The following is a 25916-nucleotide window of genomic DNA, read 5'->3' as shown; positions in this document are numbered from 1 at the left end:
GACGGTATAGCTAGTCAAGCGCTAAAGGTTACAAAATCAGGCCTGTAAGTGACAGGCTCCCATGTTCAAATTCCCAGCTCAGCTTTGATAATGTCGTTGGGAAAGATTCGAGACAAGAGCATGCCACCATGAATCTTAAGGAGGGCAATCCTGAGAAAAAAAAAAGAGCAACTTAAACTCTCCTGGTTTTCCTGAGGTGAAGCAATTTTAATCTCATTAAACTGCTAAAAACCTTAAGATGGTGACTGATTACCTTTTTGTTTAGAGCAGCCTATAATTATATAACTGTTGAGCTTATTCTATTGCACCCCGGAGGTGTGTTTGTTTCTCTATGCACACAATAACAACAGGTGGCGGATTAAATATCAAAAACACCTCATGGAAAAGGACTTTAACTCTGCAATAACAATCACTCAGTGTTACAAAAGGTGGCTCATATTGGACTGAATGTCACAATGCCAATTAGATGTAAAACCAGCACTATGATGTTATTTCAAACAACACTAGACAACTCACAGAGTTCTTAAGAAGTCAAATGATCTGGGCCTACGTGATATTTTCAACTGGTGCAATTTGCAGTGAATTTCATTAAATTATTATTTTTGCAGCCCCCTATAAATTTCAACAATAAAATCCAGCTGTTATCCAAACAAAATCACACATCTCAGACCTAATCTATTTTTGTAGAAACAGAATAAACTTAATCTGTAGTTAAATATACACAATTAAGACATGTCCTGTTTCATGACAAGATAAAGTGGCTTTCCGAGGGTTTATAAATATTCCATAAGAACCCTGATCAGGGGGCCACACTCTTCCCTGGAGTGACTTAAACAGCCACCCCACTATATTAATCCTACAACAGGAGTCTTCCTCAATAGGCCTTTGTGACTAAGTATCTGTGTTCACCATCGGACTGCACTGCTACATCAAAGAGGTTGTCTATTATTTATTCATTACTGCACAGGGGCAAAAATGCCTGAATAAACACAAAACAATCCTGTATCTGGTCAGACAACAGCTCATTATCATGGAGGTACAATCCCTGGCAGCTACTGCTGGATATTGTGTCAGTCGAATTTGAGTGAACAATATTAATAATAATAATAGTACATGTAAGTCTGCTGATATTTAATTATCAATGACTCCACAAAAAGGCCAAAACCATTAACCAAAGAATTTATCCTCGTAACAAGTATTGCCTGTGTACAGCCCGATACATCTGTGCCAGAGACCTCCATTGTGGGTCCAAATATGTTAAAAACACATCAACAAGCCAGACAGCTACACTGGGAGCTGTGTTTATTACTACAGTATGAACATGGGCAGTATAGTTTTTTTCTTGAGTCAGTCCCACATACATCATCCTGCTGCAGAAAATATTCCCCTACAAATTCACTATTTACTCCTGTTTAACTAATATTAGCTGAAAACAGTGCTGAAGCTGAAGACAGGCTGTGAAAGTCAGAAAATATTGAAAGATGGACTAAAACATTGTTTGGTTTTGTTGACAACAAGAAACATACAGAATATTGCCGGCCTTATGCACACCACGTCTGCTGCGCTTCACACTGGGTTTGATGAACAAAGGCTACAAAAACAAGATGAAACCACAAAAAGGTGAACACAGAGTAATCCACTGTTTAAATTAGCGTCAAAGGAAATCTATAGGAAATTGCACACTTTTTAATTTTAAAATTGACTGACACATACCGAGTGGCAAAAGTATACAAACATTATGTTCCTCTGGAAGAGAAAAAATACATATATCTGTTTTTGCTGCTATCATGAGATTATTAGGTTGTGTTGTTGTTGCGATTATGACCATTGTTGGCATTATGCTTTGTCATTCTCTTCTGGACTGCATTTGCTTTGAAGGAAAAAGGACATCCTGACACAGATTAAACCTCGGCCAAGTCGGCCCCTCTGCTCATGGACCAAAACACTGAGGATTAATTGGGTTACGGTTATTAACGCTGAATGTCTGTATTTTTAGTTCTAAGCTCCTCTGCTACAGCAGTCAATAAAACTAAACCTCAAGTACATACAAACAGATGCTCATAGACAAATTTTGAACTTGTTTGAGCAATCACGGCTTGGCAGGAAACCGAAACCACAAGAGTCAAGGACGAGGAGTGCATTAATAATAGATAGCGTTATAAAAGAGACCAGCCAAATTCACCCAAAATAGATCAGACATACAGAGGTCTGCTCACTCAAATCAAATCTGCATTTAATTTAGGCAGTTGCACTGAGCAAGGTGAAGGGATTAGGGAGCAGATTAACTCTTGTCTTTTTAGCTGCTCTATTCAAGGTTTTTATTCTAACAATGGATCAAATTACAACATGTAATGTAGAAGGTGTCGCTCTCAGTGACAAATCAACAGATAATTATCACTCGACTCTGCAGTTCCCCTGAGCGCTACAGAATGTCTTGGCCTCTTTTAGCTCACTGTTTTGGATTTACAGCATGAAGCTTTACTGTTTTTCTTTGGTTCATTAACCTCATTTCTAGCCACAAGAGGCAGATATTTTAGTGGGAAAAAGCTTGGATAAACACAGTCTAAACTACCTAAACCAATACCAAACATCAGACAGAGAAAGTTAGTAACTCAGTGCAGCATTTAGCAGCAGACAGATATTTCTCTCAGGAGGTGGTGGAGACTAAGCAGAGCTAAAATATTGGACTTAATGTTGGACCTTCATTCATCATACAGACAGAAATATGAATCCAAATGAATGTTTATGTTGCTCTGTGCCTGCTGGGTGTGTGAATAAACACAGCCAGCGGCTTTCTGTTTGCTAACATGCTCAACATATGAACTTTATACGATTCTTTTCCATTCACAGTTTTTTTTTTTGTTGATTAGTAAGCATTGTCCTTGTCCAATAACCTAATAAAATAAATAATATGGCAATGTTGTGCTCACAGCTCCCTGTATCCAAGTGGCCAAAAAAAAAAACAATTAATGTAGGTTTGAGTAACAATAATTTTTACACAAAAAATCATTGTCAGGTTCAAGCTCCAACTCCAGTTCTCTCCAAAGCAGGACATCGCAGTTTGTCCATTTTTCTGAACTAGAAGCAAAACCGTAAATCAGCATGCCAGGTGTGATTTAATAAAATTTGAGGTTTCTGAATGACATGCAACTTTTAAAGCCTGCCCTACTTCGCCAACAGCTGGGTACTGTATGTAACATCCAGGCAATCTCTGTGGCCGGTTCCACTGAGAAGATATATCTCTTGACACCACTGCAAGGTCAAGGGCAGAGAGGGCACTTGGCAGCCAGACGAGGATCTTCTGTAGCCAGTCATCAACCACACTGGCTGGCTGAGCTGACTGAGCTCACACCTCCCTCTGGATCAATAGAAACAGGATCACGGCTCCAGGCCGGGGGGAAGAATTTAGATATTGCTCCTTTCCAACAGCTAAAATAAGAACAATTCTGAAGGATGCTTTGGTTGACAATGGAATTATTATTACACAGCAGGAAAATGACAACAAATGGCATAATTACATTGATAGAACTGTACACAAACACACCCTCTACATACCCTTTCAAATATTTAGGTATATTTACACAAACCCCCTGTTTCAGCAGAATCAATTCACATGCACACACACACACTGGAAGAATGTTTGTATCTAAATTGGTATACCTATTATTGTGCACTAGAGCTGCAATGATTAGTTGATTAATCAATAAGTCAATCAACAAATAATTTGGATCGTTTCTTTGGGAAAAATGCTTCTCAAATGTGAAGGTTCTGATTCAATTCATCTTGTATGATAGTTAACTGAAAACCTTTGTGTTTTAGACTATTTGTCACATAACACAAGGATATATGTCACTTTCAGCTTAAGGAAATTGTGATTTTTCACTATTGTCATTAACATTTTACTGCCAGAAAATAATTAACCATTTAATCAATAAAGAAAATAACTGCTACTCACAGCCCTTATACACACTTCTATCAAATTTAGAGAAGCAATAAGAAATTTCCTATTAGCTTCACACATATATACCAATTTGATGTTCATCTATGATTTAACTCTGTTCATTTACAACCATTTCAAGCAACAAGGAACCAAAAAAGAAACAGTAACCAAAAAAAATAATAAAATCACACCATCCGAGCAAGAGATTGATTTCATAATAGTACTTGGTCCATGTGAAGTGTTTTTACCTCACTGCAAGACCATTTGCAAGATAACTCTGGTAAAAATGTACTGTGTCACCATGGCAACCAGCAAAGTGGATGCAGATACGGCAATCTCCACAAGGCTGCAGCTCAGTAAGAGCATAGCATATATGAGAGGTAGTCCTTCAATAAAGCGCTCCCCATCTCTCAAGGGAAACACAAGGAGATGGTTACATTTGTTCCTACTGACCCACACAGCCATCTCTCTGTCTAGAGAAATGATTGATACACACTGGGGCAGTCGGGTGGAGAAATGCTGAGGGGGCATTTATATGTCAATTCACCTGCACACGAAGAGAGGGTGGTATGTTGTGAACCTCACAGGCTTTCTGAAGCCACATGAAGCAGTGACAGGGAGTAATTAAAAGCTTTCATTCCTCACCCTAGCGTTAGCTCGTTTAACGGTGGAAATCAGCCAACACTACTGAACCTTGGTGCTGCAAGAATGATGTCAGGACAAGGAGATGAGATGTAATATGTCCAGCGAGAAAGGTAAGTATAATACCATAAAGTGTAAGGACTGAGGAGAGTGATGTAACTTCAGAGAGAGACAGACAGGTAATAAAAACATATGTTGTGACAACTGTTCACATATTTTATAGTGTTTTTTATCAGTCCAACAATGCTGGTCACAGTTTTATCCAGTTAATAAAGAATTAAACTGAATTGAAGTTTAAGGCTACAGTACTCAGTAGACTTCCAAGCACAGCACAGAATATAAGAAGCAGCAAACCTAGAACTGCAATAAAAGCGTTTATGTGAATCTAGGGAGGTAGGCCAGTTAAGATGAAATTTCATTAATATAGCAGCTTTTATAGATTAAGCACAGAATGAAATGTATTGATTCATTTGCAGATAAATCTTTATTTGCACTTGACTGGCCCTGAATGATTGCACTTTTCCTAATGCTAATGACTGGAAATGGTAAAGGCCTTCATTCCTGGCCCAATGGGAATTTCAGCCACCACTTAGTCTGCACTGCTGCATTCAGTTCAGACAATAACTGACAAGGACCTTGATTATTTCAATCAGGCAAGTTGGTGGCAGGATTGAACCACAATTGCACCGGTTCCCAGGAGATATGGCTGGGGGAAATGGACATAATGTAACTGTGGGTTTGACAAGCACTGGAATTGTCCTGTGTTTTATGAACTAAATGGGCCTATGCACTAAACTCAGCTTTGCAAGCTATGATTTCATAAAAGCCACAAGACTTGAATGTACATGACAGTAACATCTCCTTTCTAGCACCAGAAAAGCAAGTAGTTTCCCTGATCTCAAACTATGGCTTCAAGTGGTATGTCAAAGCATATTGATAACATTTCGAATATGATGTTATTATATTATGAATATTTTGACTGCCTGAATATAATAAAAGCATAAAGCCTGTGAATCAGGTGACAAGTAAGGCTAGGGTTAGGTTTTTGAGATGGAGATGAAGAGCATGGCTATCAGTTGTCTGAGGGGTTATAAGGAAATAAAACGATGCCCTTCAGAACAACCACTGATGACAAATACGTTTAAATAGATGCAACAGTAGCAACAACATGCCTGAGTCATACCACATTAACAGCCCATATAAAAACAAAGCAAAGCATAACACACATTGCTTGTCAACATGTGCATGCAACTTCCAATATGTTGCGCCCTGCACCTGTGTAACAATACAAATATTGTACAAAAGAGACATAACAGAAAAGGTACATTTTGTTCGTTTTGCAGTGCCTCTGCTGTTGTCCAAACCGTGCCCTGTGAGGCTATTCAAAATTCAAGTCACACACATCTGTCGGTAGACAATGTGGTGTCACTGAACAGGAGTCAAGCATCAAGACTGCTAGCATATAGCCCACAGCTAACAAACAGCGTTAGGATGAAAGAAGCCGGCGTGAGTGTCTCCCTACCTTTCAGCACCACCACCACCTCGGTACCGGCAGCATCTTCCCCCTCCGCGCCGCCGCTGGTAGCGGGCTCGTCTCCCTCGAACAGCTGGTTCACCTCCCCCTGGATGTCTGAGGGGCGCCGGTCGCCGTCGCTCTTGGAGACGGTGAACCTCTGGCTCATGGTTGTCGCCGGTGAGACAAGCGACGGGTCTTCTTGCCACGGTGCGGGTTGACGTGGACGGACAAAGGCAAGAAAATGCTTTCGCTTCTCTCCCTGTGTTAACCCACCTTCGGTGCCTGTGAAGCTTACCTCCGACCAGGCTGACCTGGGCGGACCACTGCTCTTTGTCGGGTAAATCAGATGTGTAATGCCGGGTGGACCATCTCATCAACCGGTGTCTGCTGGCTGCCGCGCACCTGGGTCCTAGAGCCGATGGTTCACCGTCGAAAGACAACGTAAACACACTTCACTAACCACATAAAAACGCTTCGTGATACTTAACGTAGACACATAAAAACTCATACGGTATTTTTTTTTTTTAATTAAACGTTTGTTTTACATTTTTTATTTATTTTTATTTTAATCGTAGCATTCAAAGCCCCTCTACGTTTCTGAGTCGGCGTTGCTAGGCAACCGCAGTCGCCCAGCCAGCTGCAGTTCACTCGTTAGATTAAGTTGAAGTTGTTTTACTGCAACAACAGTTTAAGTTTCCAAAAGAATGGAGTATAGGAGTTTATTATATTATTTAATTATCACTTCCCATCCACTAATCCTCCAGTAAGGTATCTAAAATCTGTGTTTAAGTACAGTACTTGAGTAAATGTAGGCCTACTTAACCCTATAATGCCAAATGCATCAGATTTGATACAAGCATTTCTGAGGCCTATTGCATCACCTTATGGTAAAAACTTCACTCAAAACCCTCTTGTATCCAATCTGATGCTTGTCTTCCAGCCCCTGGTTGAGACCTTTATCACTACAACAATTCAAACAGCACATGGGACAATCCACCTTCAGATAGTTCCCATCTCACTGCATCAAGGTAAAGAAACTTGCAATTTTCTTTGAATTTTTTAGTAATATTCTAACATGAACACTTAATCTGTTGAAGCAAGTTATAATTACATTTTTTTTTTTGCATTTTAGTATGTAGTAAAATCGTGTATAAAATTTTGAAAAACCTATATGCAAATAATTTTTTGTAAAAAGGGCCAAATAAAGGTTCCAGATTCAAGAAATCAGAATTTTCTGTCCATTATTTCTGGGGTCGGGCATTACAGGGTTAGCCCTCCTGTTATGTTCCGGGTCAAATTGACCCGTTTTAAAGTTTGAAGATCTAGGAAAAATAGTTAAAAGTATTTTTTCAGTATGAAACTTCTTCTGCTTGCCTTAATTAGTGTAATCAACATATAGTATGAAAATGGTTCATCTCACATATTTGTTTATATCAAAATTTAAATGTTATGTTTCAATGTTATGTAAAACTATTGTGTTTCATATGTTGGTCTTTCAAAAGCAATAAAGTGGTGAAACATTTAAAAAAAAGTTTGAACATGCATTTTTTTTTAATGAAAACGAGTGAATTATCCTAATTGAACCATTACCTGTTAGAGGTAAGGAACACCATTGCACTAAATATTGATAGACTAGTTAGTAATGGAGTTAGTAATGAAATATTCACAGTGCTTGTTAGGATTTTTTTGGTTTCGGACATCTTTTGGATAATTAAACATGCACTGGGTCAAACTGACCCGGGAACACCACTGCTGTTCCTGACAAATGAACATAACAGGAGGGTTAATTAAATTCCACCACTGTCAGCACCAGGCTATTCTCTGTAGAATTTGGGTTTACATATTTTCATTTATCATCTGTGCCAAAGTCTAGTTTTAAGGCCTGAATTGTTTTAGTTCGGTGCAAATTTGTGTTTTATGAAATTACTTAAAAAATGTTTTCAGTGTGTTAAGAAATGAACAGTTAGAATAACTCTGACAGGGTCATATTATCTCTAACTATGAGGCTGCCACCAATGATCAATGACGGTTAATTTCTTTCATAATTAATGGATTGTTTAGTGCATAAAATGTCAAAAAATAAATAAATAAAATATAGTGCAAAATGCCCACCATTATCCCCTGAAGGCCAAGTTAACATATTCAAATATCTTCTTTTGTCTCAGCAAAAGTCAAAAACCCAATGTTGAATTTACTCTCACACAAAACAGAGAAGTAGCAAATATTCATTGTACACTGGTTAAAGGTCACATTGGACTCTACATTATCCTTTAAAAGTCATATGGAAAAGATGTCAAACTTTGTCAAAATCTAATTTACAAACTTTTAAGCAAACCCAGCAATTTCTCAGAGGTAATGCTGGCAGTATGTTTTTACACTCAATGTTTTTTTTCACACCTTAAGTATTGTTTTACCAGCTGGTCATTTACAGGAGGAACAACACTTAAACAAGCAGAATCATTTTTCCATAAAAGATTTTGGTAAAAAAAAAAAAAAAAAAAAAACCCAAAAATACCCTCATTTCATCATTGCAATATACCATAAAAATATGATCTATTAAGTTTTGAGAATTTAAAAAAATTGAAATATGCTTGATTCATGTTTAAGGTTTTGCATAGACTTATCCCACCACCTTTAATGAATTCAGTAATCAGAGGGCTGACAGTGGCACAGGGACAACCACTAGAGGGGACTGTGAGATGCCCGATAGGTGCACCACATTTATACAAACTGTGCTGTCACTAAAGGGAAGAAAATATTGGAGTGGCTTACCACTTGTAGTAAGCAGTGTCCTACAAATCCCACCTTCAAGACATGTTTTAAACATTGGCCTTAGTCAAACCAGATCCAGATTCAGAGCTGCAAAATGTATGTCTTTTTATTTTAAATATTTATTTTTTAAATATTTGTGTATTGTTACTTGTAATGTTTTTTTTCCTTATGTTACCTGCCTAGGGAGTACAGATGTAAATTAGCATCTTGAAATTTTTGCTCTAACATTTAGGTAAAACAGTTAATCAATTATAAAAAATTGTTGCCAATTAATTTTCTGTCAATCAACTAATAATTTCAGCTCTAAAGTACTGTTGGTTTCTGTGATGAAGTAATGAAAGTAATGAAACTGCCATGTGTAGTGGGAGACAGTAGGGCCCAACAACAAATTTTGCCGTGGCACCATGCAGGAGGTTAATATGTTTATGTTTCTGCCTCTCATGTATTAGCATACATTCGCATCACAGAGGTAATCATTGGTCTCTGCCAAAGATAATACACAGCTGTTCTGATGGTATTTTCATAATCCTTAAAGACTCTGCTCATCTAATATCAGATTACCTCTGTGACCACAATGTACACTACTGTGTATCATAATAACCAACATTTTGCAGAAAAACAAACCTGGCTACTCATAATTGCTGCATAGATCTTACCAGTAACCCAGAGGGCAGTTAAAATGGCAAGGTCATCTTTCTTCCTCATTACTTTTTCATGATGTCTGAGAACAACCACAAAGAGGTTGACCCCAAGTCTTTTAACGAGGTGCTCATGGTAGATCAGTGTAATGTAGGGAAGGTGTTTTTTTCATTTAATAGTTTGCTCACAGCAGTTAAGCTTTGTGAAAGGTGGTGATTTTCTGACTTTTTTTTGCCTCATTTTCCACCTTTCAGAAATAGCCTAGAAATATTTATTAATGCAGGAAATAGCTTGTAGCCTCTTACTTCATTGTACCCTGTACCCCCATGTTTGAAGTAAACAACTTCGTAGCAACATAACACCTAGAAATGGCTTCTTTGCAATGTGACAGCAGTGGTTGATCATCTTACACTTTTTACTGTTTACACATAATAAATTACAGTTCATAAATTACACTAAAATATTGACACTTTTGAACCAAATTAGCACTATAATGCTTCATCTAGTTGTTCTTAATGCCAGATCGTATCATATGAGCCCTCCTGGCACCTGATGTCAATATAACATCAGAAAGACGTTTGACTCTAACCACTCTAATGTCGGACCAATGTTAAATTTTGGTTGGAAATGAAAATCGGGTTGACATCCAAACCCATGTGACCTTTGGAAGACGTTGGATTTTGGTGACTGAACAACACAGCGTAAAACAAACAACAAAAACAAAATACAAAATATCAACGTAAGCTGTCGTCAGTATTCTACGTCAAATTAAGGTTGGCATTAGACGTTGTCCTAACATTGTATTTTGGTCACCCGACATCACAACCTAGATTCAACCAAATACCAACATCTAATGATGTCAGTGGTCAGCTTCATGCCTGCAAGGAGTCTAATGAAAACACAATTATATGAATTATATGAAAACATATATGAGTTGTATTAAAATGTTAAAATTAAAAGCTATATTTGTGATCAGTTGATTACAATGTCATTTAAAAAACTTGCTCTTTTTCATTGGTTGAGTAGTTATTAGTAATTGGCATGAGTGAATATTTATTATAGTCCTGCCCATCATAAGATATTCCACATTTGCTGAAACCAACCAAAGGCCACCTTGCAGTAATAAAGAAGTCTCTCTAAAATGCAGTTCAGCAGCACACTATCCAGTCTTTGAGAAACCATGTTCCATATTTCTGGAATATCAAAGTCAAAGTCATCATCTTCTAGGGAATTGCAGTTTTCATATTCTGTGCAGGGAACAAAAAATGAACATAACAATTAATAACAACTCCACAATAAATTTAATCACTGTGAACATTGCGCACTGTGGTGCACCAAAGTTGACAATGCAGAGAATAAATGGTAAGAATCACTATCTTGGTACAGCCCCACCCTACTTCCTCTGTTTTCATATACTGACTGGAAAGACACCTTACTTTACACAAACATGCTTCCAAGACTCACCGTGATCTGTGCTGAGGACCTCCGGTTTGTACCAGCCAAGACATTCTGTCTGTGTCGCAAACTCCTTCATCTCAGCAGCAGTGACGGTCTTTCTCCTACCTGTTAAACAGGTGACACATTTGAGATGAGAACCTTGTAATGATATTCTGTCTTGAAATGTCTGCAGTATATAGTATTCACTTTAATCGACACTACTGCACACACAGTATATTTTAATTTAGATAACATGCTATTAAAAGCCTAGAGATAGGTATATCAACAATATACAGTACATAAAAAACTCAAAATTAGTTAACGATATTTTTAGTCATGTTGATGCATGACATGGCTCTGGGATGGGAATGTCAGTCTGCTTGTATGTCCACCACTTTGGTCCAGATTCAACAGCTACTGGATGATTTGCCATGAAATGTTGAACAGACATTGAAATTCTTCTCTGAATGAATCGTACTGACTTTGGTGATCTCCTATAGTGGCTACAACTTATATTTTACAATAACAATGTGACAATGTGAATGGGGTCACTTGCAGTGATGAACCTAAGAATTATCACCTTAATCTGCCGCTCCCCTCAGCTTGACAAAGCCTTATAGTAACTTTCAGCTCGTTGTTTAGGTGTCTGGCCACAACTTTACTTTGTTTGGTTCACTCTTGTTACTCTCATAGGGTTGTTTGTGGAGCCTGTAGCAGCTAAAAGTCCAAGTCCAAATGAAACCTAATGTTGCTCCACAACTGCATGATGTGTAAATAAGGTTTTCTGGCATGGTTGAGATATCAACCTAAAAGGTGGTGATGTGTCAGTGCTGTGTTCACAACTTGTTTCCACTGACCCCAAGTGGCCAAAAAAATTCTGTTAATGCAGGTTTAACTTTTCAAGCAGTGCTATCAGATTGTCTATACTTTTCATGTAGTGTCACCAGCTTGTCTATATCTTTGGTTTATGACTATATACACCTACAAAGCTATCACATTCCCATCAGCCCCAGTACTAGGGCACACTAACACATTAAACTAAGATGGTGAAGACACAGATCAGCTCACAATAGCAACTTGTACTCAGGTCACACTTGTCCACATAATCAATCATGACTCATGCATTTTATGAGTTTTTCGAAGATGAGTAAGGCAGTGAACATTTTTGCAGGAAGGAAGTTTGGATCTTTACAATCCTCTGTAATTCTTTAACGCACCACAGCATGCGTCTGTCAACTACAGGCGTGTGATGCACAACATAGGCTCTTTACACATATTAAGTTGGAAACTCTAGAGACTAGAGAATTGATTTGGACTCTAACTAAAAGATTTTGAGACTTGACCCTAACTTGTGATTTGAAACTCTTGAACATCTCTAGGCGAGCATAGTAAACATTACAGTATACCTGCTTAACACCAGCATGTTAGCATTGTTATTGTGAGCATGTAGTCATTTCGTAGTACAGCCTATACTGTAAGTAAAACACTAAAACCTGTAGAATGCTAGTATTATTTCACTTCATTATGCAGTTAATCTAAGAAATGATAGTGTTATAGTTTCCTCCTGCTTCCTACAGTGTCAGTGACATATTAGGCTATATTTTACTGCATATCAAAATGATTGGGGATACTATTACATTTTCTTATCTCATCCCTCTGTTTTCCTTACTGAGAAGCATCAAAATGGTAAAGGTGTCACCCCCTTTCGTGACGACGCAGTCAGGACAGCCACTTTGCAGCAGCTCAGATAGTTCATCACTAGTGTCATCTGTTGGAAACATAAGAGGAGTGTGGATGGAAATAACACATTAAATGTTTTACATTACAAATATCATGTCATATTTAAATTAACACTTCATCTGCATTAAAATGTTGAAGACAAATATCATTATTCACACACATTTGAAAAAAAAATCCCACAAAAACGTACAAAAAAGTACAACAGCTCTATTTTACATTGTCCTACAAATGATTTATTTTATGATTTTAACACAGCGTAAATGTATCCCAGGTTTAGCACAATCTCTGCATTGTTTTTAATGTCTAAAGCGACACACACACAGTGAACATGGTATATTTAAAAAACTCTTACTATTGTTGTCAGCGTCAAATAAGGTGTTGTTCCCATAGAAAAATGAAGAAGTATCATTATCGCAGTATCCATGCCTGCCAAGGATTTATTGTAGATTTAACAGAACTATACATGACATGGTGATATATGATGCACAAATGCACTGACTCTGTGAAGCATCTTACTTTTAAAGATTGATGGCAGTGAAAAGGTTGCTTACCATTTAGACAAAATGCTAACATTGTACACGTTTGGTGTGTTGCTTGAGGTAATATCCAATGCAATACTAGGTGAAAAAACAGCATTCAACAATCCTGGAAGCAAACAAGTATTCGAGGCCACAGCTATAACGTACCATCTCCCAGAAAACTGAAATAACAGCAGAGGGGAATTTCATTTATTTATGTATTTTGACTTCAATGTTTGGCAGTAACCTGAAACCTTCAATGTGAACTGTTTTTCCATTTTCAGGAAAAAGAAGCGTAGCATAAATAGATTCAGTAGGTTCAATTTAGTTTTGTCTGATAAAGACTGCCACAAAGATTCAGTTTTAATTATGAATGTGGAAGGAGACTCACATCTGGATCTCTGTCCACTGGCTTCAGCAGCTGCTTACATGCCAGCAACGCAGGCTGGCACACTGAGGTGAGACTCAACACAACAACAGCAACACACAAAGTCTTCATTGTGGCTCCGATGCCTCTCTTGTCTCTCTCTGGTCTGTCTTATATTGACACACCGACCAATTATTTTGTGGCTCGTCTATCCACCCCCTGTCTGAGTGGGCACCATGCAGTTATAGTAAACTAAATGTTAACCTTTAGTGCTATGCCAGTCAAATTTAATGTTTGCTCATCAAACACACGGCTGTCCAACACAGTTCTGAAACAGGAGTAAAGGGACATCCAGAAGTCAATGACTGTTTCATGTCTAACAACCATCCAGTAATTGTGATGGTCTCAAGAAATCACTCAAACACCCGATCTAAATAAATCTTTCATGAGTAAACTATCAATTGTCTTCTATTGATATCCTCTGCTGCTCAACCTTTTAAGGGTTTATGGAGGCAAACACCTTTCCCAATTTAGAGTTGTGTACGAATGACATACTTCATTGACTTTGAAGCAAAGAAGAAATTGATCAATGCCCGCTGAAAACAGACATTAAGAAAGTGCATTTTGTCAAATGTTGATCCACTGAGCTGATGTAGTGTCATAGCTGACTGCTTGCTAAGCCTGGACCCCCTTGTCACAGTGCTGCACCTTAAGGTTTCTGTTCTTGCATTACACATATAGATTTACATTGCTAGTGGGGGCTTATATACATCTCACAATTCTTAGTCATTTTTGAAGCAATGGTTAAACTATTTCAGACTGAGGAAGAAAAGCCTGGCTCCCCATTTCAGCCAAGCAACTGTTGCTTGAGCTAATGTGGGCTCTATGAGTTGGTTGGAAACATTGTTTCTGGCTGACTCTTCAGTGTTTCAGCTGACTCCTTTTTAAACTCAGTAACAGGGCTCTTAAAAATGCACTCGGCTACAATATAGGATGCAACTAAAACTCCATGTTAACGTTACATGAGGAAGGGCCTTTGAGATGGGGACTATATCAATTTGTGTGGCAGACCTAATGCTGTATCTCTAGTAAAGTCACCCAAATCTAATAAAGAGCAGGACAGAGCTGCTCCCATTAGGATGGCACCCTGAATACCACATAGTCCACAGGAGACAGGCTTGCACACTGAGGTGAGAGTCAGCACAACAACAGCAACACACTACGTTTTCATCATGTCTGTGATGCCTCTCTGTCTCCTCCTGTCGACTCTCTGAGAGAATACATCACCCACGATGCTGAATGTGAACCCTGAATGTTTGCATTTCCAGCTATGTTTACATAACTATCTGAATGAGTTCTACTGCTGCTTTGAAAGACAATGGGACAGGCCAACCCATGCAACCTCCAGACCACAAGCTTCTCCTCCCTTTACTTTAGCAGGGGCCCTAGCAGGGGCCCTGGCACCTCAACAACTAGCCACATCAGAACCCCCCTCCTCCTCCCCTAACAAAGGAACGTCTCTCTCTATCCTGGAGAGAGATGTCAACAGGCTTTTTAAGAAGCAGAACCCCCGCAAAGCAGCCGGTCCTGACTCTGTCTCTCCATCATCCCTGAAGCACTGTGCTGATCAGCTGTCTCCAGTGTTCACGGACATCTTCAACACCTCACTGGAGACCTGCCACGTGCCAGCCTGCTTCAAATCCTCCACCATCATCCCTGTCCCCAAAAAACCAAGGCCCACAGGACTAAATGACAACAGACCCGTTGCCCTGACCTCTGTGGTCATGAAATCATTTGAGCGCCTTGTCCTGTCCCATCTCAAATCCATCACTGACCCACTCCTGGACCCCCTGCAGTTCGCCTACAGAGCCAACAGGTCTGTAGATGACGCCGTCAACATGGCTCTCCACTTCATTCTCCAGCACCTGGACTCCTCAGGGACCTATGCCAGGATCCTGTTTGTGGACTTCAGCTCTGCCTTCAACACCATCATCCCGGCTCTGCTGCAGGACAAGCTCTCCCAGCTGAGCGTGCCTGACTCCACCTGCAGGTGTATCACCGACTTCCTGTCTGACAGGAGGCAGCACGTGAAGCTAGGAAAGCACGTGTCTGACTCCCAGACCATCAGCACTGGATCCCCGCAAGGCTGCGTTCTTTCTCCTCTGCTCTTCTCCCTGTACACCAACACCTGCACCTCCAGCCATCAGTCTGTCAAGCTCCTGAAGTTTGCAGACGACACCACTCTCATTGGACTCATCTCTGATGGCGATGAGTCTGCCTACAGGTGGGAGACTGACCATCTGGTGACCTGGTGCAGGCAGAACAACCTAGAGCTAAACGCTCTGAAGACAGTGGAGGTGATAGTGGACTTCAGGAAAAACCCAGCCCCACCCACCCCCATCACCCTGTGCGACTCCCCCGTGGCCACTGTGGAGCATTTCCGCTTCTTGGGAACCACCATCACAGAGGATCTCAAGTGGGAGCTAAACATCAGCTCCCTCATCAAGAAAGCTCAGCAGAGGATGTATTTCCTGAGGCAGCTGAAGAAGTTCAACCTGCCAAGGACTATGATGGTGAACTTCTACACCTCCATCATTGAGTCCATCCTCACCTCCTCCATCACCATCTGGTACGCTGCTGCCACGGAGAGGGACAATAACAGACTGCAGCGTATCATCCACTCTGCTGAGAAGGTGATTGGCTGCAATCTTCCATCCCTCCAGGACCTGTACGCCTCAAGGACTCTGAGGCGTGCAGGGAAGATCGTAGCTGACTCCTCCCGCCCTGGACACAAACTCTTTGAGACACTCCCCTCTGGCAGGAGGCAGCGGTCCTTCAGGACCAAAACCTCTCGCCACAAGAACAGCTTCTTCCCGTCTGCTATCAGCCTTATCAACAAGGCTAGAGAGCCCCACTGTCACTGATCCCCCTGATCCCCAATTGCACCAATCACCAGCACAAATTCCTTGTATGTGGAAACATACTTGGCAATAAAACTGATTCTGATTCTGATAACAAACACATTGGCATGCAGGCATTGCAGTTCCCAAACTGGAGGAAAAGAAGTGAGGATCTGATTCACGAAAGAGCATGGTGTGTTCACTCTCACGGTCAGTTCTTCCAAATTTCTTCAAGCAAGACTAATCTCTAATTTCCCAAATTGATACTTCCACTGATTCTAAGGAGGTTTTGAGTGTGTTCATACTGAAAAAGTGACAAAGTGAGGCATATTCAAAACACACAGTATGCATACTAAATGGGATCGATATTTGAGTGTGCTTTTGAGGCATAACTACTATTCTCCACTATGCCATGCCCAAAAGAAATTATGGAGGCACTCCTCACAGATGAAATAAGATAAGTTATGGATGATGGTGAAACAGCTCCCAAAAGCTGTAAGAAATAGATCAGTACATTTTATGATTATGCCATTATGAACATTTTATGTCTGTTTGGGAATTTAGTCAGCTTAATTGCTTTGATTGACATCCAACATTGCACCTGTTGTATCATTTCCAGTTACTTTATTAATTTTTGTATGTTTTTCGGTCAGGAAAGTAAGTACCAAATTTCAGTAACAGTTATTAACAGTCAGAATCACAAAAATATCTGGTCTGATGAATCTTTATTTTTGCTGAGGCCAACACAGAGCAGCCCCTGATCTGCATAAACACAACATGAACTACACCAGTCCAGCTACTTTCAGTGGGTTTCTTTCTGATGTATATATGAAACTTGATTGCGGCTTCCTCTCTTGCGACTCAAACCCCCCCCCCATTTACATACTGCGAGTACTTCCTCAAGTGGATATTCAGACACAGACATTCAGACATACTACACCAGTAACCATCAAACATTAGGCAGTTAGGAGGCACAATGGTTGTGGGTGAAATTATCTACACGTTGGTGGAGGTGCTCATTGCTGTCAGCTGCTGTTTGGGTAATTTTTTGGTTATTCTGGCTCTGTGGACCAGTAAAAGCATTCAGCTGCCCACCTTCTGCCTGATTGTCTCTCTGGCTGTTGCTGACTTTATGGTAGGCTGTGTAGCCATACCGCTGGCTGTGGTGGTGAACGGACGAGTGAAGACTTCATTTCACAGCTGTCTCTTCATCTGCTGTGTGGTCATCCTGTTGACCTTAGTCTCAGTTTTGTGTCTTACGGCTATTGCAGTGGACCGTTACCTCCGGGTGTATATCCCTCTCAGGTGAGATCATTCAGACAACTAATGCTTACTGAGATAAAGTAAAGTTGCACTGATAAGGTGAGGGATTCGGTTTTATCCTATGCTCAATACCTGAAGTGGTGTGAGGTGTTTTGGATGATAAATAAGGCATATAATCAAAGGTTTTACATTTAAACACACTATTTATGTGGTTTGCACTAAATGATATCATTTTTATTCAGATTTGGTTGTACTATTTTAAATCATTTATTTTGTAACAGTGCAGTCAGAAGCACAAATACATAAGTTACTGTTGATTATAACAGTAGTTATTGTTTTTCTCTGTAGGTACAAAAGGACTGTGACACAGAGACATTCATGGCTCGTGGTAGCAGGATGCTGGTTTGTTGCAATACTATTAAGCTTTATTCCCATGCTTGGATGGTACAACCACGAAACCTTGTCTAATTCAGTCAACTCTACCATCGTCTGCCAGTTTATAACTGTGATCCCCATGTCATACCTGGTCTACTTCAGCTTTTTTCTCTGCACTTTGACACCTCTGTTGGTAATGACTGTATTGTACGGCTTTGTATTCTTTACCATACGAGGGAACCTTAGAGAGAAACCAGGCAACGGTGTCCAGCAACAATCTCTGAACTACCTGAGGAAAGAGAAGCAGCTGGCAGGATCTCTGTCCCTGGTATTGGCCCTGTTTGCACTGTGCTGGTTCCCTATCCACATAATGATCTGCATTGTTTACTTTAATGGGACAAATGTTCCAGAGATAGCTTTCTATGTGGGCATCCTGCTTGTTCATGCTAACTCAGCTGTGAACCCTGTTGTGTACGCGTTCAAAATACAAAAGATCAGGACTGCATGCCTGAAGATCTGGAGACGGTATATTGCACGTGCTGAATAAACTCAAGCATCTCACACAAGCCAGACGATAGACAACAATCTCTGCAGTAACATTAACAGTGTGGCCAAAAATGTGTGACAGCACATTTCTTAACAATCCTGTCTTTGAATAATGACTATACAGGCACATTGTTGAATACAAACATTAATACAATATTATCTTCGACTCATCAGTATGTATTTTATTGAGCTGTCTCATGTTTTATTTAAGAAAATCATTTGAAGATAGTTTATCAATTCTTAACCGACATACTGTACTTTTACAGCTTTGGTTAGCAGTGTGACACTTTTATTCTGCAGGGCTCTATTTGCATTTTTGACATATATAAGTATTTACTTCCTATGTGCCATAAACAGTTTGGTGTTCAGTTTTGCCTGCTGTCCATCTTTGAGCTACGCTAGACTATAAATATCTACCTGTATAATGTATTATTTCTATATTAAATGCACAAGATGATTGACATTTTCAGCTAGAAAGTAAAATGGCAAACACATGTACTTTCCAAAAAGTGTTCTATTAAAGATGTAGTTTTGAGTCTCTCAGGAAGTGAGAATGTCTCACACATTTTACCACTTAAATAAAAATACTCATTTGAACTCGGCTTGTACAGATGTTGTTTTAGCCAGAAATTATTGAAAAAAATATTACTTCAACTGATTCATGATCATTTACCTTAATTTCAAACATCTAATATGTGCTGATATGAGCTTATTTTCAAAACAAAAGCAAACTATGCATGTTCAACAATTCCAATAATCTGTCAAAATGTGTCACATTTCTTTACAGCAGCTAATCTGGGACATCTGTTGAAACATAAGAATAGTGTTGGTGGCTGTATTACATTGAAAGATAATCATCAACCACTTTCCGCTTGTGGCTGACTACAACAACACACTGACCTATAAATACTCTCACAAGTCTCTGTTCACTTCTGTACAGCTGCCACATACTGCAGCATTTGCAGACCAATGACCTTCAAAATACATAATTTTTAAATTTTCATTTATGAATATGAAATGTAACAAATAATATTAAAAGATTAGTAACATACATTTCACAATTCAATTTTGTGTTTTCATCTAGGACGTCAAACACTACATGCTTCCAAAATAATAGCATAATCAAATTTTCATAAATACAGTTGAGGATAAAACAATATTCAAAAAGAGTCTCAAAACTTTATGTGGTCAATTCAGTGGTAAACTCCTCCTGTTCTCTTCTATCCTCCCTGTTTTGAGCGCCACTTATTTGTTTGGGCTTATTAAACATTATGCTGTTAAATGAATCATCTAGAACTTGCTTCTTGCTAAAACCGTGAGAAAAAAACTGACATCCACTACTGCAAATTATCAGAAATCACAAGAAGCAAGGTCACTGGTCAGATTAGGATTTCTCAGCCGGCCTTACTTCATCATTTTTGAGTAGAAATTAACCAAATTAAAAGTGGTAGGTAGAAATAATATAAATTTTTCATTAAACATGCAGTTTTGGAAAATCTCAATAAAAACAATAAAAGTATCAGACTATCACTCAAAACCGTAAATGTGATGGGACCCTAACGGCTACTGGGCCCCAGTGCAGTACCATTTAAATGTCATTGATTTAATCATAAATAAGAATGATGTTGAGATGTGTTTAATTTGTCCACCACATTCAAATCATTGAGGGTAGGCTAAACATGTAATGCAATGCAGTTCAACAGCAGCCTCTAAAATAATACAGTTGAATCTTTTGCTGAATGCAGGGGTATGAAATATTGGTCTTTGGTATCAAAAATGTGGGAGGTGCAGCAATTTTAGAAACGTCCTTCTCCCTGTTTTCCTCTGTATTCAGTTAACATTGGAGCCAATGGGGCAGTGGGATACTCCTGTCGCTCAGAGGCCTAGATTCTGACAGAGAAATGATGATGGAAGAGTGAAGTCTATGGCCATGAGGACAAGTTAAACAGAACAGTTTCTCCTCTCTTTTCCCGTTATGTTACTCAGTCCAGCTGTGAATATTCCACCACATACACACTAATGTAAAAATCTGGAAAGGTCCAGAAACATTTATGAAACTTGAACTGTCACTGTGTAAAAACTATGCACGGGATTTAAAAGTTAAATACAACCAAAAATAAAAGAAAGTTTCAAAACATTTTGACTTTCGATTTGAAAGTATGAAGGAGTAGAAGGGTTTGAAAAATGCATGAAAAGTTTTGGAAAACTGAATGTAATCAGACACATGACATGAAAGAAAAGAGGAGTCAAGAGGACCATCTTAACAAAGAGCTGCTGCTCAACCTTTTAAGGGTTTATGGAGGCAAACACCTTTCCCAATTTAGAGTTTTGTACGAATTACATACTTAATTGACTTTGAAGCAAAGAAGAAGTTGATCAATGCCCGCTGAAAACAGACATTAAGAAAGTGCATTTTGTCAAATGTTGATCCACTGAGCTGATGTAGTGTCATAGCTGACTGCTTGCTAAGCCTGGACCCCCTTGTCACAGTGCTGCACCTTAAGGTTTCTGTTCTTGCATTACACATATAGATTTACATTGCAAGTGGGGGCTTATATACATCTCACAATTCTTAGTCATTTTTGAAGCAATGATTAAACTATTTCAGACTGAGGAAGAAAAGCCTGGCTCCCCATTTCAGCCAAGCAACTGTTGCTTGAGCTAATGTGGGCTCTATGAGTTGGTTGGAAACATTGTTTCTGGCTGACTCTTCAGTGTTTCAGCTGACTCCTTTTTAAACTCAGTAACAGGGCTCTTAAAAATGCACTCGGCTACAATATAGGATGCAACTAAAACTCCATGTTAACGTTACATGAGGAAGGGCCTTTGAGATGGGGACTATATCAATTTGTGTGGCAGACCTAATGCTGTATCTCTAGTAAAGTCACCCAAATCTAATAAAGAGCAGGACAGAGCTGCTCCCATTAGGATGGCACCCTGAGTACCACATAGTCCACAGGAGACAGGCTTGCACACTGAGGTGAGAGTCAGCACAACAACAGCAACACACTACGTTTTCATCATGTCTGTGATGCCTCTCTGTCTCCTCCTGTCGACTCTCTGAGAGAATACATCACCCACGATGCCGAATGTGAACCCTGAATGTTTGCATTTCCAGCTATGTTTACATAACTATCTGAATGAGTTCTACTGCTGCTTTGAAAGACAATGGGACAGGCCAACCCATGCAACCTCCAGACCACAAGCTTCTCCTCCCTTTACTTTAGCAGGGGCCCTAGCAGGGGCCCTGGCACCTCAACAACTAGCCACATCAGAACCCCCCTCCTCCTCCCCTAACAAAGGAACGTCTCTCTCTATCCTGGAGAGAGATGTCAACAGGCTTTTTAAGAAGCAGAACCCCCGCAAAGCAGCCGGTCCTGACTCTGTCTCTCCATCATCCCTGAAGCACTGTGCTGATCAGCTGTCTCCAGTGTTCACGGACATCTTCAACACCTCACTGGAGACCTGCCACGTGCCAGCCTGCTTCAAATCCTCCACCATCATCCCTGTCCCCAAAAAACCAAGGCCCACAGGACTAAATGACAACAGACCCGTTGCCCTGACCTCTGTGGTCATGAAATCATTTGAGCGCCTTGTCCTGTCCCATCTCAAATCCATCACTGACCCACTCCTGGACCCCCTGCAGTTCGCCTACAGAGCCAACAGGTCTGTAGATGACGCCGTCAACATGGCTCTCCACTTCATTCTCCAGCACCTGGACTCCTCAGGGACCTATGCCAGGATCCTGTTTGTGGACTTCAGCTCTGCCTTCAACACCATCATCCCGGCTCTGCTGCAGGACAAGCTCTCCCAGCTGAGCGTGCCTGACTCCACCTGCAGGTGTATCACCGACTTCCTGTCTGACAGGAGGCAGCACGTGAAGCTAGGAAAGCACGTGTCTGACTCCCAGACCATCAGCACTGGATCCCCGCAAGGCTGCGTTCTTTCTCCTCTGCTCTTCTCCCTGTACACCAACACCTGCACCTCCAGCCATCAGTCTGTCAAGCTCCTGAAGTTTGCAGACGACACCACTCTCATTGGACTCATCTCTGATGGCGATGAGTCTGCCTACAGGTGGGAGACTGACCATCTGGTGACCTGGTGCAGGCAGAACAACCTAGAGCTAAACGCTCTGAAGACAGTGGAGGTGATAGTGGACTTCAGGAAAAACCCAGCCCCACCCACCCCCATCACCCTGTGCGACTCCCCCGTGGCCACTGTGGAGCATTTCCGCTTCTTGGGAACCACCATCACAGAGGATCTCAAGTGGGAGCTAAACATCAGCTCCCTCATCAAGAAAGCTCAGCAGAGGATGTATTTCCTGAGGCAGCTGAAGAAGTTCAACCTGCCAAGGACTATGATGGTGAACTTCTACACCTCCATCATTGAGTCCATCCTCACCTCCTCCATCACCATCTGGTACGCTGCTGCCACGGAGAGGGACAATAACAGACTGCAGCGTATCATCCACTCTGCTGAGAAGGTGATTGGCTGCAATCTTCCATCCCTCCAGGACCTGTACGCCTCAAGGACTCTGAGGCGTGCAGGGAAGATCGTAGCTGACTCCTCCCGCCCTGGACACAAACTCTTTGAGACACTCCCCTCTGGCAGGAGGCAGCGGTCCTTCAGGACCAAAACCTCTCGCCACAAGAACAGCTTCTTCCCGTCTGCTATCAGCCTTATCAACAAGGCTAGAGAGCCCCACTGTCACTGATCCCCCTGATCCCCAATTGCACCAATCACCAGCACAAATTCCTTGTATGTGGAAACATACTTGGCAATAAAACTGATTCTGATTCTGATAACAAACACATTGGCATGCAGGCATTGCAGTTCCCAAACTGGAGGAAAAGAAGTGAGGATCTGATTCACGAAAGAGCATGGTGTGTTCACTCTCACGGTCAGTTCTTCCAAATTTCTTCAAGCAAGACTAATCTCTAATTTCCCAAATTGATACTTCCACTGATTCTAAGGAGGTTTTGAGTGTGTTCATACTGAAAAAGTGACAAAGTGAGGCATATTCAAAACACACAGTATGCATACTAAATGGGATCGATATTTGAGTGTGCTTTTGAGGCATAACTACTATTCTCCACTATGCCATGCCCAAAAGAAATTATGGAGGCACTCCTCACAGATGAAATAAGATAAGTTATGGATGATGGTGAAACAGCTCCCAAAAGCTGTAAGAAATAGATCAGTACATTTTATGATTATGCCATTATGAACATTTTATGTCTGTTTGGGAATTTAGTCAGCTTAATTGCTTTGATTGACATCCAACATTGCACCTGTTGTATCATTTCCAGTTACTTTATTAATTTTTGTATGTTTTTCGGTCAGGAAAGTAAGTACCAAATTTCAGTAACAGTTATTAACAGTCAGAATCACAAAAATATCTGGTCTGATGAATCTTTATTTTTGCTGAGGCCAACACAGAGCAGCCCCTGATCTGCATAAACACAACATGAACTACACCAGTCCAGCTACTTTCAGTGGGTTTCTTTCTGATGTATATATGAAACTTGATTGCGGCTTCCTCTCTTGCGACTCAAACCCCCCCCCCATTTACATACTGCGAGTACTTCCTCAAGTGGATATTCAGACACAGACATTCAGACATACTACACCAGTAACCATCAAACATTAGGCAGTTAGGAGGCACAATGGTTGTGGGTGAAATTATCTACACGTTGGTGGAGGTGCTCATTGCTGTCAGCTGCTGTTTGGGTAATTTTTTGGTTATTCTGGCTCTGTGGACCAGTAAAAGCATTCAGCTGCCCACCTTCTGCCTGATTGTCTCTCTGGCTGTTGCTGACTTTATGGTTGGCTGTGTAGCCATACCGCTGGCTGTGGTGGTGGATGGACGAGTGAAGACTTCATTTCACAGCTGTCTCTTCATCTGCTGTGTGATCATCCTGTTGACCTTAGTCTCAGTTTTGTGTCTTACGGCTATTGCAGTGGACCGTTACCTCCGGGTGTATATCCCTCTCAGGTGAGATCATTCAGACAACTAATGCGTACTGAGATAAAGTAAAGTTGCACTGATAAGGTGAGGGATTCAGTTTTATCCTATGCTGAATACCTGAAGTGGTGTGAGGTGTTTTGGATGATGAATAAGGCATATAATCAAAGGTTTTACATTTAAACACACTATTTATGTGGTTTGCACTAAATGATATCATTTTTATTCAGATTTGGTTGTACTACTTTAAATCATTTATTTTGTAACAGTGCAGTCAGAAGCACAAATACATAAGTTACTGTTGATTATAACAGTAGTTATTGTTTTTCACTGTAGGTACAAAAGGACTGTGACACAGAGACATTCATGGCTCGTGGTAGCAGGATGCTGGTTTGTTGCAATACCACTAAGCTTTGCCCCCATGCTTGGATGGTACAACCATGAAACCTTGTCTAATTCAGTCAACTCTACCACCGTCTGCCAGTTTATGACTGTGATCCCCATGTCATACCTGGTCTACTTCAACTTTTTTCTCTGCACTTTGACACCTCTGTTGGTAATGACTGTATTGTACGGCTTTGTATTCTTTACCATACGAGGGAACCTTAGAGAGAAACCAGGCAACGGTGTCCAGCAACAATCTCTGAACTACCTGAGGAAAGAGAAGCAGCTGGCAGGATCTCTGTCCCTGGTATTGGCCCTGTTTGCACTGTGCTGGCTCCCTATCCACATAATGAACTGCATTGTTTACTTTAATGGGCCAAATGATGTTCCAGAGATAGCTTTCCATGTGGGCATCCTGCTTGTTCATGCTAACTCAGCTGTGAACCCTGTTGTGTACGCGTTCAAAATACAAAAGATCAGGACTGCATGCCTGAAGATCTGGAGACGGTATATTGCACGTGCTGAAGAAACTCAAGCATCTCACACAATCCAGACGATAGACAACAATCTCTGCAGTAACATTAACAGTGTGGCCAAAAATGTGTGACAGCACATTTCTTAACAATCCTGTCTTTGAATAATGACTACACAGGCACATTGTTGGATACAAACATTAATACAACATTATCTTCGACTCATCAGTATGTATTTTATTGAGCTGTCTCATGTTTTATTTAAGAAAATCATTTGAAGATAGTTTATCAATTCTTAACCGACATACTGTACTTTTACAGCTTTGGTTAGCAGTGTGACACTTTTATTCTGCAGGGCTCTATTTGCATTTTTGACATATTTTAAGTATTTACTTCCTATGTGCCATAAACAGTTTGGTGTTCAGTTTTGCCTGCTGTC

The 25916-nt window shown here is 40.4% G+C and overlaps 4 protein-coding genes across 5 annotated transcripts in view; 2 read left to right on the top strand and 2 right to left on the bottom strand.

Annotated features, from left to right (window-relative positions):
* slc12a5a (solute carrier family 12 member 5a) overlaps nucleotides 1-6802 on the bottom strand; it is a 154350-nt gene extending 147548 nt beyond the window's left edge. For both annotated transcript variants that reach the window (XM_071494612.1, XM_071494613.1), the window contains exon 1: nucleotides 6105-6802. In XM_071494612.1, coding sequence (XP_071350713.1) covers nucleotides 6105-6264 — 160 coding nt within the window. In that variant the 5' untranslated portion in view covers nucleotides 6265-6802. The remainder of the gene's footprint in view (nucleotides 1-6104) is intronic.
* Nucleotides 6803-8247: 1445 nt separating this feature from the next.
* LOC139630848 (uncharacterized) lies at nucleotides 8248-13754 on the bottom strand. The gene is made up of 6 exons (XM_071494621.1): nucleotides 13596-13754; nucleotides 13238-13386; nucleotides 13039-13112; nucleotides 12616-12714; nucleotides 10974-11072; nucleotides 8248-10756 (listed from the first exon to the last, which is right to left on the bottom strand). The coding sequence occupies exons 1-6, from the start codon at nucleotides 13701-13703 to the stop codon at nucleotides 10581-10583; spliced, it is 705 nt and encodes a 234-aa protein (XP_071350722.1). The 5' UTR covers nucleotides 13704-13754; the 3' UTR covers nucleotides 8248-10580.
* Nucleotides 13755-17429: 3675 nt separating this feature from the next.
* Nucleotides 17430-19309, top strand: LOC139630839 (adenosine receptor A1-like). Its single transcript, XM_071494603.1, has 2 exons — nucleotides 17430-17776; nucleotides 18083-19309. The coding sequence occupies exons 1-2, from the start codon at nucleotides 17448-17450 to the stop codon at nucleotides 18654-18656; spliced, it is 903 nt and encodes a 300-aa protein (XP_071350704.1). The 5' UTR covers nucleotides 17430-17447; the 3' UTR covers nucleotides 18657-19309.
* A 4928-nt stretch (nucleotides 19310-24237) lies between these two features.
* On the top strand, nucleotides 24238-25611 carry LOC139630838 (adenosine receptor A1-like). The gene is made up of 2 exons (XM_071494602.1): nucleotides 24238-24650; nucleotides 24957-25611. Exons 1-2 carry the CDS (start codon nucleotides 24322-24324, stop codon nucleotides 25609-25611), a joined length of 984 nt encoding a protein of 327 aa, XP_071350703.1. The 5' UTR covers nucleotides 24238-24321.
* Nucleotides 25612-25916: the final 305 nt, after the last annotated feature.

This window comes from Trachinotus anak, unplaced genomic scaffold (genome assembly GCF_046630095.1).
Source record: "Trachinotus anak isolate AG129_WGS33_773 ecotype Australia unplaced genomic scaffold, CSIRO_AGI_Tana_v1 ptg000013l, whole genome shotgun sequence".
In the NCBI taxonomy this organism is placed as follows: Eukaryota; Metazoa; Chordata; class Actinopteri; order Carangiformes; family Carangidae; genus Trachinotus; species Trachinotus anak.
The sequence above is the reverse complement of the archived record's forward strand: the minus strand, read 5'-3'. Positions and strand labels throughout refer to the sequence as shown.

Bases quoted from the DNA above. Each gene is read 5' to 3' on its own strand.
- LOC139630848 (XM_071494621.1), bottom strand. From the start codon at position 13,703: ATGAAGACTTTGTGTGTTGCTGTTGTTGTGTTGAGTCTCACCTCAGTG. The intron at 13,387-13,595 runs GTGAGTCTCCTT...CTGTTATTTCAG, and splicing joins CAGTGGACAGAGATCCAGAT to TTTTCTGGGAGATGGTACGT. The intron at 13,113-13,237 runs GTAAGCAACCTT...AATCCTTGGCAG, and splicing joins GTTAGCATTTTGTCTAAATG to GCATGGATACTGCGATAATG.
- LOC139630839 (XM_071494603.1), top strand. From the start codon at position 17,448: ATGGTTGTGGGTGAAATTATCTACACGTTGGTGGAGGTGCTCATTGCT. The intron at 17,777-18,082 runs GTGAGATCATTC...TTTTCTCTGTAG, and splicing joins CGGGTGTATATCCCTCTCAG to GTACAAAAGGACTGTGACAC.
- LOC139630838 (XM_071494602.1), top strand. From the start codon at position 24,322: ATGGTTGTGGGTGAAATTATCTACACGTTGGTGGAGGTGCTCATTGCT. The intron at 24,651-24,956 runs GTGAGATCATTC...TTTTCACTGTAG, and splicing joins CGGGTGTATATCCCTCTCAG to GTACAAAAGGACTGTGACAC.